The sequence below is a fragment of the Perca fluviatilis genome, chromosome 12 (assembly GCF_010015445.1).
Source record: "Perca fluviatilis chromosome 12, GENO_Pfluv_1.0, whole genome shotgun sequence".
Classification (NCBI taxonomy): Eukaryota; Metazoa; Chordata; class Actinopteri; order Perciformes; family Percidae; genus Perca; species Perca fluviatilis.
In genome coordinates this window covers 35360979-35374578 of record NC_053123.1, presented here as the reverse complement: position 1 = coordinate 35374578, position 13600 = coordinate 35360979, and the positions used below count along the sequence as shown (strand labels likewise).

At 42.7% G+C, this 13600-nt stretch overlaps 1 protein-coding gene across 1 annotated transcript in view; it reads right to left on the bottom strand.

Annotated features, from left to right (window-relative positions):
- Nucleotides 1-13600, bottom strand: part of LOC120569477 (titin-like) — a 123873-nt gene that overhangs the window by 85218 nt on the left and 25055 nt on the right. The window contains 12 exon segments of the mRNA XM_039817336.1: nucleotides 1081-1380; nucleotides 1889-2170; nucleotides 2703-2859; nucleotides 3186-3337; nucleotides 3477-3640; nucleotides 4630-4771; nucleotides 5152-5263; nucleotides 5361-5548; nucleotides 6155-6436; nucleotides 7284-7589; nucleotides 10013-10315; nucleotides 12000-12281. Coding sequence (XP_039673270.1) covers nucleotides 1081-1380; nucleotides 1889-2170; nucleotides 2703-2859; nucleotides 3186-3337; nucleotides 3477-3640; nucleotides 4630-4771; nucleotides 5152-5263; nucleotides 5361-5548; nucleotides 6155-6436; nucleotides 7284-7589; nucleotides 10013-10315; nucleotides 12000-12281 — 2670 coding nt within the window.

The following is a 13600-nucleotide window of genomic DNA, read 5'->3' as shown; positions in this document are numbered from 1 at the left end:
GCAGGGAATGGAAGATGGAAGAAAAGATATTTAGGCTGCATTCCAAACCACAGTGTACATACATAAACAGTTCTCCCTGCTTCCTGCTGTGTGAATGTCGGTTAAGGGAACTTCTTTCTACAAAATTCCTCCATTCAGATTACCCTGCAACATCACCTACGCAGATATCACTTCCTCTAGGCATAAAGGCATAAACCTCTCAGTATATGTGTGCTTGCTCTACCAACTGACCCAACCTAGCCACCTAAAATGCGTTTTAACCCAAACCTAACCCTAACCATAACTTGTCATGACAAAAACCGAATGCGTTTAAACTTAAGTCATAAACATTTATGACTTGTTTATAATGTTTATGACACGTTCATGACAGTGTCATGTCACTCTTATGTAGATACGTTCAAGTGAAGTGTAACCAAATATTGAAACAAAAACTGATTATAAAAATGATTCTGTTGAAATGTATGTAACTACATAAAATGTACTGTATGTACGCTGTCATTTCAGCGTGGTGCAATGACCGAGCTGCTGGCGAAGTGATCAACAAGTACATTTTCCAATTAACTAATTGATTAGTCGACAAAATCAAGTGAGTGTGAAATGAGTGTAGGGCTATGTTGGCACAAAAATCTAGACTTTGTGTGGAAATCTGAAAATGCTTTTACCCAGTGGCAACCCCAAAAATATACTGAATAAAACCATAAACCCAACACTTTTTGCCCCCATTTTTCATGAGCTGAAATCAAAGATCTAAGAATTTTTCTATGTACACAAAAGGCTCATTTCTCTCAAATATTGTTCACAAATCTGTCTAAATCTGTGGTAGTGAGCACTTCTCCTTTGCCGAGAAAATCCATCCACCTTACAGGTGTGGCATATCAAGATGCTGCTTGGACAGCATGATTATTGCACAGGTGTGACTTAGGCTGGACACAATAAAAGGCCACTCTAAAATGTGCAGTTTTACTGTATTGGGGGAGTCCGGGGGAGGTCCGAAAACCAGTCCGTATCTGGTGTTAGGGTTAGGGTTAGGGTATTGTATGTACTAAAACACTGTCCCGTGTTCAGCCTGCTGTTACTCACAGAGTGGGTTCATGGCCTTGATGGCCTTGGGCGTGCTGACGTATTCGCTGCGTCCGTATTGGTTCTCGGCAGCGACTCGGAACATGTAGGACGTTCCCTCGATCAGGTGCTTCAGCATCATGCTGCGCTTCTTGGACGTGGAGCAGAGAGGGACCCACTGAGTGGACGCCGTGTCTTTCTTCTCCACCACGAAGTTAGTGATGCGAACGCCGCCGCTGTCCTCTGGATCCTTCCAGGACATGTACGCAGAGTCGCTCCTGATGTCTGTCACCCTTAGGTGCTGGATGGGACCGGGTTTGTCTGGAGAAAACATATAAAGAATGTCACAAAACTCAAGAGTGACTTTTCATTAAGGACAGATACTTATTGGAATTAATTAAGGCTATATTTACATTTACATTGCTATGTTTTGGTTTAAAAAGGAATATCTTCTGCTATGTTTCCCCCTCTCATTCCCCCTGCTCCGGCGTTTCCCCCTCTCATTCCCCCTGCTCTGGCGTTTCCCCCTCTCATTCCCCCTGCTCTGGCATTTCCCCCTCTCATTCCCCTGCCGTGGCGATTCCCCTTTCATTCCCCTGCTCTGGCGTTTACCCCTCTCATTCCCCCTGCTCTGGCATTTCCCCCTCTCGTTCCCCCTGCTCTGGCATTTCCTCCTCTCATTCCCCCTACTCTGGCGTTTCCCCCTCTCATTCCCCTTGCTCTGGCGTTTCCCCCTCTCATTCCCCCTACTCTGGCGTTTCCCCCTCTCATTCCCCCTGAATCCCACTCATGTATTCAGGCTAAAAAAACAGATTTGTGGGATTCTTACCGAAGACCAGCACGGTGCAGGTGACGGTCTTGGACCCGGCAGGGTTTTCCACGGTCAGGGTGTAGTCTCCGCAGTCTTCGCGGGTACAGAACCTCATCTCCAGCTTGGTGCCTTCCTGGTTGGTGTCGATGTCGGCGCGGGTGGGCACCTCGGCCTCGTTCTTCTGCCAGGTGACTGTGGGGAACGGAACGCCTTTGATGGCGGCCATCAGGACGATGTGAGTGCCGGCCATGGCCTTCACCTCGCGGGTCATCCCAGCATCCAGAATCAGCTCTGGGGGCTCTGAGAGGGGCCACAGGGGGGGTGGAGAAGAAGAACATGATTAGATTAGACTTATTTAGATCCCAAATTGGGAAGAAAAGCGCCAAAGACTTCGACAAAAATGTCAAAAAATATATATTCTTTTGTACAATGTACTTATACCTACTATAAGTGTTTATAAAGAAAAAAAAGATTGTTAAAGATATGAGGAAAACTTTGTCAACGTGTTTTATCGAACGAATAAATAAACCATTTTAAAGTAGTTTTTTTAGGCTTCATTAGGTGGTATCAGACTTGCGTATTCCTGATACCGATCAAAGCATTTTAGACAGTATCGGAGGCATTTCTGATTCTGGTACCGGTTTCGGAACAGTGTACATGTTTGATGTACATTTCTAAATCAGAGTTACTTACTGCACCCTCGGTCAGACAGAAACAGATTTTCGATTCCTCTGTTTGTCTGGCACATACTTTGAGAGAATTGACAAAGTTGACTTGACTTGAGTCACAAAGTGGTTCAGATAAAACCTGAACCTAAGTAACGACAACTCACCGAGTCTGTCCTGCACTTTGATTGGCTCCTTCACGTTGGCCGGGTCGGATTCTCCGGCTGCGTTGACCGCCATGACTCTGAAGCGGTACAGAGCGCCGTCCTCCAGGCCGATCACCTTAAACTTGGTCTCCTGGCAGGAGTCGGGAGTCTGGTTCACCTGAGGACAGCAGCAGCAGGACAAGAGCTCAGTACAAAGACTGTAAAACTAGAACAAACTCCTTAAAGGTGCTTTCTCTCTAACTTCCAGCAGGGGGAGACTCCTTAAAGCTGTATTCTCTCTAACTTCCAGCAGGGGGAGACTCCTTAAAGCTGTATTCTCTCTAACTTCCAGCAGGGGGAGACTCCTTAAAGCTGCTTTCTCTCTAACTTCCAGCACTTCATATATAAAATTGTTATTTCATTAGAGATTAAGAAGATGCAGTGCAAAGGTAATGAAAGTCAAACGGGGGCAGCATATTTCATGGTATTGGATAACCGCCTCACCTTGGTCCACTCCTCCTCTCCAGACTTCTGGAACTCCAGCAGGTATCCGAAGATCTTTCCTCTGCCGCTGTCTGCAGGCGGCTGCCAGGTCAGAGTCACCGACTCATTGGTGAAGTCGATGGCCTTGAAGTTCACCGGTGGACTGGGTTTCACTGTGGCGAAGGACAGGGAGGGATTCATGTCGTGAGTGGCAGGGGTGGATCAATTATTACATAAATAATATCCCCTAAATAATACACCCCTAGTAGTGAGTGGATACAGTAGTGTTGCTGTGAGAGGTGGAAGACTTACCGATGGGATCTTTGGCAAAGACGGGTTTGGACGGTGGGCTCGGGTCACCGGCTCCCACCACATTCTCAGCGCTGACTCTGAACTCGTACTCGCAGCCCTTCAGCAGCTCCGTCACACAGTACTCTACCTTCGGGTAGATTCTCTCCGTGTTACAGCGGACCCACCTGGAAGCAGAAACATCAACAGCTAATTAGGGGAGTAAAAACACGCAATCTGGAGATCGGCAATAATGCTTTCTAGTTGGCGATTAAGCATTTTTTTAATCTTTTGTGTAGATTGATGCTGGTAATGTGGAACCAAAAGTTCACAAGCCAAGTTCGCCCGGATACTTATATTAGTAGGGTTGGGTACGAAATCCGGTTCCACTACGCAACCGGTAGGAATCAGACCGAATTAGAACACAAATTTCGGTTCCTCATTTTGGTTCCATTTAATGTGAAATATTTTCCCTCTGTCGCTCCAAAACGGACGTAAGAATATCACCCTTTCTCTGTAGTCTACCGTTAGCTAGCTACTCTCTTTGTAGTCTACCGTTAGCTAGCTACTCTCTCTGTAGTCTACCGTTAGCTAGCTACTCTCTCTGTAGTCTACCGTTAGCTAGCTACTCTCTCTGTAGTCTACCGTTGGCTAGCTACTCTCTCTGTAGTCTACCATTGGCTAGCTACTCTCTCTGTAGTCTACCGTTAGCTAGCTACTCTCTCTGTAGTCTACCGTTAGCTAGCTACCGTAAATGTAGGCTACTTTTAAAATGCCATATTTTACCTCTGGGCTCACCAGACATTTAAATTGTTACATTTAAATAATTTTCAATAAAAAAAACTATAAAAGAGCCTTTCTTTGATGTCATTTTTCAGTTTTTCAAGAATCGGTTTAGGAATCTGAATCGTTTTAAAAGTACTGGTTCGGCATCAGAATCGTAAAAATCCAAACGACACCCAACCCTAGATATTAGCCATACAAGGTAAGCAACAATGTGCTGGGTTTAGCACAACAAGTGGATTGGCATTTTAGTCGGTCACACTGTGACGAGCGCAAACGAAACGTGTGTATATGTGTATAATATGAGAACGGTGTGACGGCGCCGCTCCACCTTTGTAGATATTTAAGATGCAAGAGAGACTAAAACTGAGATTTGCTGTGTGTGTTTGTGTACCTGTTGGCCATGGTCTCCTTCCTCTCCACGATGTAGCCAGAGATTGGTTTTCCTCCGTCGCCCGCTGGCGGTTCCCAGCTGACGAGGGCCGAGTCGTGGAAGACCTCCTTCACTGTGGGCTGTTTGGGAGCGTCGGGCACCTCTGCAAAGGGAAACACACAAAACATATCCCCCCTGATCAGACACATCTCTCATCTACTACCCAACACTTCCAGACTGATTCCTCTGCAGGAATGTGTCCGTCTCTGTGAGTGAGTAAGTAAGTACATTTTATTTATACAGCGCTTTTCACAGACAAGGTCACAAAGTGCTTTACAATGTGCATAGACAATAAAACATGGTAAAAATAGCCAATAGAATAAAATACAAATACAACAGATACAATTATCAATAAATAAAAGACATAGGCTACCCAAAAGCTAGCCTGAACAAGTGAGTCTTCACTTGTCCCTTAAAACAGTCCACATTCTGTAGGAACATCTCTGAATGTTTCCTGTTGAAGGTTTGTGCGTCAGGACTTACTGAAGATGTCTCTGGCCTTGTTCTCTGCGGACAGCAGGGGATCGCTGATGCCGTAGATGTTCTGAGCCATGATCCTGATGATGTAGTCACGACCCTCGATCAGCTTCGGCACCTGAAACAGACCGTGGGAGGAGTTAGTCTGGATCAACAGAAGTACATTTACAGGATAATGCCTGATATTCCCTGTGTTTCGGCGCTGATGTGCCCACCCTGCAGGACGTCCTGGTGCAGGACGAGGTGACGGGCATCCACAGGTCTCTGTTGGTGTCCCTCTTCTCTACGATGTAGTTGGACACGGCGCAGCCTCCGTCGTCATTGGGGGGGCTCCAGGAGATCACCATGTAGTTGCTGTAGATCTCATTGAAGACCACGGGGCCCATCGGAGGCTGGGGACGGTCTGGCAGAGGAGGGGAGCATTCGGACATGTCATTCTCCACGTTTATTTCATTAAAAAAAACTTCTGCTGGGTTTCAAAATCTGATTCTGTTTTCTGTCCATCGTTTGAACTTTCTTTCTTTGTGATGATTTTTGAAACACTAAAAACCTGCATGGGAATCAATCTGCTGTAAGTCAGCACATATCTGCTGTGAATCAGCATCTGCTGTGAATCAGCGTATATCTGCCTGTGAATCAGCATATATCTGCTGTGAATCAGCATATATCTGCTGTGAATCAGCATCTGCCTGTGAATCAGCATATATCTGCTGTGAATCAGCATATATCTGCCTGTGAATCAGTGTATATCTGCTGTGAGTCATGGAAGTTTATGTCATTTGTGGTAATGTTTCATGTATGTATGTTGGTGTTATTAATCTCATGTATGTTTGTATGTATGTGTATGTCCTCTTTTTTTATACAAGCTACCCAGGGACGCACAAAGAATTTCAGCCTTGGCTGACATAAAGTTGCATCGTATCTTATCGTATCGTATTGTATCGTATCGTATCGTATCGTATCGTATATATCTGCTGTGAGTCAGCGTTGTGCTGGCGCGGCAACTCACCGACCACGGTTATGGTGCAGACTCCGGTGCGAGCGCCAGCGGCGTTCTCCACGCTGACGCAGTAGCGGCCGCTGTGCTCCCTCTTGGCCTTGCTGATGTTGAGGCTGAGGTGACGAGCGGTGCTGTGGAAGCTGATCTCGTCGTCTACCTTCAGCTCCTCGTCGTTCTTGGTCCAGGCGATAGCCGGGGCCGGTTTGCCGCCGTAGCGCCCCGACAGCGTGCACGAGTCTCCCACCTTCACCATCGTCTTCTCCCTGAAGTCCAGGTCCAGAGTCGGGGGTTCTGAGGTGGGACACGAGAGTTAAAATGTTTTAAAGGTTATCGCTTATTTATTTATTCATCTTTATTTGGAACGATTCAAAGAAAAAAACTGAATAAAGACAAAAACATTCAACATAACACATTAGACCCAAACGAAGAAAACTCGTGGGTTTTTATAGGGTGAGCATACGGAAGGGGGGGACTGTATTTCTTGTCGACTCAGCAATTCTGCACAGGCAGAAGGAGCTACGATTGCCTTTTAAAATAATAGAGCACTTATAATGGATCCCCAAACTGATATATTATAACACCATGTAGATCATACGAGTAAATATCGTATTGTATAAAAGTAAATACATATAACCAGTCCCTCCAGAAAAATGTGATTATGCGATCGCATAATTCAATGCATAATCAGCGCATTTTTTCAAATACGCCGCACTTTCGCCGCATTAATTGCCGGTTTCCGCGCAAAATATGCGGGGCTTGCATGATTTCATAACCCCTGCATTTTCGTTGCAAAAAAGTCACATAATATATCTTAGCAGAAAGTTGAAAAATGTTGCGTTTACTTCACACAAGATCAGCCACTTTATTTCTCTTTTTCATCAAACTGCAGTTTTTGCAAGTTCCTGCAATTTCATCCTGCATTTGCATAAATATCCCGCATATTCCATCAGCATTTTTTAAGAAAACGTGCCACATAATCAAGGATTTTTGCCCCGCAACTATCAAAAACAAAAAAACTCCACATTTTTCTTGGAAGGACAAAATATAAATAACCATGCAGCAATGGATAATATATGAAAGAAAAATCACTAATCATTATGACAGATAAAAACGTTCCACTACATGTGTCGCCACTCACCCAGTTCGTCTTTGCACTGGACGGGTTTGGTAGCGAAGGACGACTTGCCCTGTCCCACGGCGTTGATGGCCGCCACTCTGAACTCGTGGCTGGAGCCGTCCTTCAGCCCCGTCAGGGTGAACTTCATGTCCATCAGCTTGCTGTCTCCGCCGATGCGTGTGAAGATGTCCCGGCCGACCATGCGGGACTCCAGGACGTACTCCGTCACCTCGGTGCCGCCGTCGTACTTGGGCGGTCTCCAGGCGACCGAGAGCGAGTCCTTGGTAACCGCGGTGATGTGCAGGTCCTCTGGACGCTCCGGGACGGCTGGAGGACACAAACACAAATGTGACGAGGCGTATTACAGGACACTTCCTCTGTAAACGTAGTTACTGGTTTCACATCACATTCAAAGGTTTTTAAAGGTCCCATGACATGGTGCTCTTTGGATGCTTTTATATAGACCTCAGTGGTCCCCTAATACTGTATCTGAAGTCTCTTTTATATAGACCTTAGTGGTCCCCTAATACTGTATCTGAAGTCTCTTTTATATAGACCTTAGTGGTCCCCTAATACTGTATCTGAAGTCTCTTTTATATAGACCTTAGTGGTCCCCTAATACTGTATCTGAAGTCTCTTTTATATAGGCCTTAGTGGTCCCCTAATACTGTATCTGAAGTCTCTTTTATATAGACCTTAGTGGTCCCCCTCTACTGTATCTGAAGTCTCTTTTATATAGGCCTTAGTGGTCCCCTAATACTGTATCTGAAGTCTCTTTTATATAGATCTTAGTGGTCCCCTAATACTGTATCTGAAGTCTCTTTTATATAGACCTTAGTGGTCCCCTAATACTGGATCTGAAGTCTCTTTTATATAGGCCTTAGTGGTCCCCTAATACTGTATCTGAAGTCTCTTTTATATAGGCCTTAGTGGTCCCCTCATAGTGTATCTGAAGTCTCTTTTATATAGACCTTAGTGGTCCCCTAATACTGTATCTGAAGTCTCTTTTATATAGACCTCAGTGGTCCCTTAATACTGTATCTGAAGTCTCTTTTATATAGACCTCAGTGGTCCCCTAATACTGTATCTGAAGTCTCTTTTATATAGACCTTAGTGGTCCCTCTAATACTGTATCTGAAGTCTCTTTTATATAGACCTTAGTGGTCCCCTCATACTGTATCTGAAGTCTCTTTTTATATATAGGCCTTAGTGGTCCCCTTACTGTATCTGAAGTCTCTTTTATATAGGCCTTAGTGGTCCCCTAATACTGTATCTGAAGTCTCTTTTATATAGACCTTAGTGGTCCCCTCATACTGTATCTGAAGTCTCTTTTATATAGGCCTTAGTGGTCCCCTAATACTGTATCTGAAGTCTCTTTTATATAGATCTTAGTGGTCCCCTAATACTGTATCTGAAGTCTCTTTTATATAGACCTTAGTGGTCCCCTAATACTGGATCTGAAGTCTCTTTTATATAGGCCTTAGTGGTCCCCTAATACTGTATCTGAAGTCTCTTTTATATAGGCCTTAGTGGTCCCCTCATAGTGTATCTGAAGTCTCTCTTTATATAGACCTTAGTGGTCCCCTAATACTGTATCTGAAGTCTCTTTTATATAGGCCTTAGTGGTCCCCTCATACTGTATCTGAAGTCTCTTTTATATAGACCTTAGTGGTCCCCTAATACTGTATCTGAAGTCTCTTTTATATAGACCTTAGTGGTCCCCTAATACTGTATCTGAAGTCTCTTTTATATAGACCTTAGTGGTCCCCTAATACTGTATCTGAAGTCCTTTTATATAGACCTTAGTGGTCCCCTAATACTGTATCTGAAGTCTCTTTTATATAGGCCTTAGTGGTCCCCTAATACTGTATCTGAAGTCTCTTTTATATAGACCTTAGTGGTCCCCTAATACTGTATCTGAAGTCTCTTTTATATAGACCTTAGTGGTCCCCTAATACTGTATCTGAAGTCTCTTTTATATAGACCTTAGTGGTCCCCTAATACTGTATCTGAAGTCTCTTTTATATAGACCTTAGTGGTCCCCTAATACTGTATCTGAAGTCTCTTTTATATAGACCTTAGTGGTCCCCTAATACTGTATCTGAAGTCTCTTTTATATAGACCTTAGTGGTCCCCTAATACTGTATCTGAAGTCTCTTTTATATAGACCTTAGTGGTCCCCTAATACTGTATCTGAAGTCTCTTTTATATAGACCTTAGTGGTCCCTAATACTGTATCTGAAGTCTCTTTTATATAAATCTTAGTGGTCCCCTAATACTGTATCTGAAGTCTCTTTTATATAGGCCTTAGTGGTCCCCTAATACTGTATCTGAAGTCTCTTTTATATAGACCTTAGTGGTCCCCTCATACTGTATCTGAAGTCTCTTTTATATAGACCTTAGTGGTCCCCTAATACTGTATCTGAAGTCTCTTTTATATAGACCTTAGTGGTCCCCTAATACTGTATCTGAAGTCTCTTTTATATAGGCCTTAGTGGTCCCCTAATACTGTATCTGAAGTCTCTTTTATATAGACCGCTCTATAGAGAAACCTGCCAGCAAAAACTGAGAAAACAGCAAAAAAATTGCCAAAACTGCATAGAAAACTTTAAAAGTACCGGTTCTGCATCGGACTCGTAAAAATCCCAACAATACCCAACTCTAGTCTCAGAACAAAGAAACAAAGTCTTCAGTGACTGTGTGATGGATCTTATTCTTGATGTTTCAGGTAAGTCGTGTGTCAGACTCACAGATGGGGTCCTTGATCAGAACCATCTTGTCGGTCTCGATGAACGGTCCCATGCCGATGATGTTCTCGGCTGCGATCCTGAAGAAGTAGCCCTTGCCCTCGAGGAGTCCCTGCACCACGGCGTTCCTCCTCGTCACCGTGTAGGACACCGAGGTCCAGCCCATGCGGTCCGACTCCCTCTTCTCGATGATGTAGTTGGTGATGGCCGAGCCGCCGTTGTCCTCGGGGGAGTACCAGGTCAGCTTGCACGAGTCGTTGGTCAGATTCTCGCCAGCGAAGGGAAGACCGACAGGTCCGGGGACGTCTGGACGGACAGGACGGAAAGGTAGAGACCGTTAAGACAACCTTAGATTAAAGGTAAGGTAAAGGTACTTTATTGTCACATGCACATACATGTAGCGAAAGTCATTCTCTGCATTTAACCCCTCCCTCAAGGGAGCAGTGGGCAGCCAATCACAGCGCCCGGGGACCAACTCCAGATTTGAGCCAGTGCCTTGCTCAAGGGCACTGACTGGAGAACCTGGTACATGTTTTGGATTTTTGATTTTGATAATTTGATTTTTGATTGATTAAAGGTATAGTAAGTGATGTTAATCCAATATCTCCTCACGGTCACCTAGAAAGCTATTTTCTGTGTGTGGCGTTAACTAGAGATGTTCCGATACCGATACCAGTATCGGAAAAGCCTGCGATACATATCAAATAAAGTTGTATGACCTGTATTGACCTCTTATTGAAGTTTCCATATCAGAAATTTTGGGTTTGCATCAACCAAAGTGCCCCAAAATAACATGGATGGTTTCAAGCAAGCCTATCCACAAGTAAAATGAATGACTGAATGAATTTGGGTTCTTTTATTCCGTTTTATAGGATTTTATAGAACAGTATCCTGACTAAACTTTCACATAAAGCCATCTGTGATTCTCTCAACATCCTCTGGTCAAAATAAATCATAATTTCTGCTTTTTATCAACTCAAAAATTAGATATAATTTAATATAAACAAGGTTTATTGACCATGAATTCCAAGAATAAGCGTAAAACTCGTGTGAACAAGTTGGTGTTAGTGGTTTATATAATGGTGGTAGTGGGGAACAAATCGTAAAAAAATTAATAAAATATGTGACAATATATGACACACTGGTATTGGATGGTTACTCAGGAAAATAAGGTCCAGGTTGAAAAATAAATACCAAAAATAACTGTTTAAGTATGTGAAATGTCTGGATATATGTACATATATGTATGTGAGGGTATTTCTATTAGGGGTGGGAATCACCAGAGGCCTTTACGATACAATATCGTCACGATACTTATGTCACGATACGATATTATTGCGATTTCAAACATATTGTGATATTCTGCGATATATTGCAATTCAATTCAATTTTTCCAACTTCAAATTTTTCCCAATTTCAAATTATGTCCCCAAAAGTCAACTCTCAAACTTTGTCAACATCTGTTTTATCTAAAAAGATAGATGTCTCTGTTTCTTCACCTCACTTCAGTTGTATTGCTGCAAAATGGGATCGTCAAGCAGACAGACTGACCAACATATATAATAATAGATCGATATTTGGCGTCTGTGTATCGACACAGTATTGCCACAGAATACCTAAAACTAAATTGAACCGTTTTAAATACTCCTTCGTACCAGTCTCCATCAAAATTTTAAATCAACATTTTAAATAGATTTGTACGATTTGTAATAGATAGGCCTGAGAAGTGTGCAATAACTTGGTGTTCTGCATTTTATTTTTTTTCACGTGTCTTTAATGTCTGTAATGGCAGCTACTACTATGCACTACGCACTCTTGAGTCCATGACAAATTTCCCCTAGGGGACAATAAAGTATATTCTATTCTATTCTATTCTAAAGTACTGCGATACTATGCTGTATCGATTCCCCCCCCCCCACACCCCTAATATCTATGTGCATAAACTGCAGGCATACTGTAATTCTCCATCTTTGGGGCCACGCTGACTCACCCAGGACCTCCACGATGACGGCCTTCTTCCTCTCTCCTCCCTCGTTCTTGGCGCTCAGCGTGTAGATGCCCTGGTGTTGGCGTACGCATTTCTTGATGACCAGCGAGTTGGAGATGCCCGTCTTCTCCACCACGGCCTCTTTGGGCACCTCGGCGTCGTCGCGGCACCAGGTGATCTCCGGGGCGGGTTTACCCGACACGTAGGCGATGATGCGGATGGTGGCGCCGGCGTGGACCACGATCTTCTCCTTCACCGAGGCGTCCAGGTCCATCTCCGGAGGAACTGGGAGAGGAACGGGGACGGTTTGGTGTTAATTAAACTGGTACAGTTCACAGGGGCCCACTGCTTTGTAGTGAGTTTCCTCTTAGCGAAGGCACGCACACACACACGCATGTACGCACACGCACGTACGCACACACACACACGCACACACGCACACACACACACGCACGCACAATAACGCATACACATACAAACACACGCACGACAACAACCCACACACACACCACACACACACACACACACACACACACGCACACGCACGCACGCACGCACGCACACACACAACCACGGGTTCGATTCCGACCTGCGGCCCTTTGCTGCGTGTCATTGCCCCCCCCCCTCTCTTTCTCTCTCTCTCTTTCTCTTTCATGTCTAAGCTGTCCTGTCACAAATAAAGGCCTAAAAATGCCAAAAAGTTATCTACTGTAGATATACTGTCTCTAGAAGTGTTTCATTCAACTTTAGTTTTTGTTAAAGAATGAAAAGAAATCCCTATACTCAATACTATCGAATATTAATACTTCTAGAATCACAATACTGTGATTATTGTAATATTGTGGAAAAACTGCTGCTGTAACAAGTGAATTTCCCCGTTGTGGGATGAATAAAGTATTAACTAATGTAATGTAATGTAATGTAATGTAATCTAATCTAATGTAATGTAATCTAATGTAATCTAATGTAATGTAATGTAATGTAAAGATAATGTAATCTAATGTAATGTAATCTAATGTAATCTAATCTAATGTAATGTAATGTAAAGATAATGTAATCTAATGTAATGTAATCTAATGTAATCTAATGTAATCTAATCTAATGTAATGTAATGTAATGTAATCTAATCTAATGTAATGTAATGTAATGTAATGTAATCTAATGTACTAATGTAATGTAATGTAATCTAATCTAATCTAATGTAATCTAATTAAATTAATTAATCTAATCTAATCTAATGTAATTAATCTAATCTAATCTAATCTAATCTAATGTAATCTAATCTAATGTAATCTAATCTAATCTAATGTTATGTAATCTAATCTAATCTAATCTAATCTAATCTAATCTAAACTAATCTAATCTAATCTAATGTAATCTAATCTAATCTAATCTAATCTAATGTAATCTAATCTAATCTAATCTAATCTAATCTAATCTAATCTAATCTAATCTAATCTAATCTAATCTAATCTAATCTAATCTAATCTAATCTAATCTAATCTAATCTAATCTAATCTAATCTAATCTAATCTAATCTAATCTAATCTAATCTAATCTAATCTAATCTAATGTAATCTAATCTAATCTAATCTAATCTAATG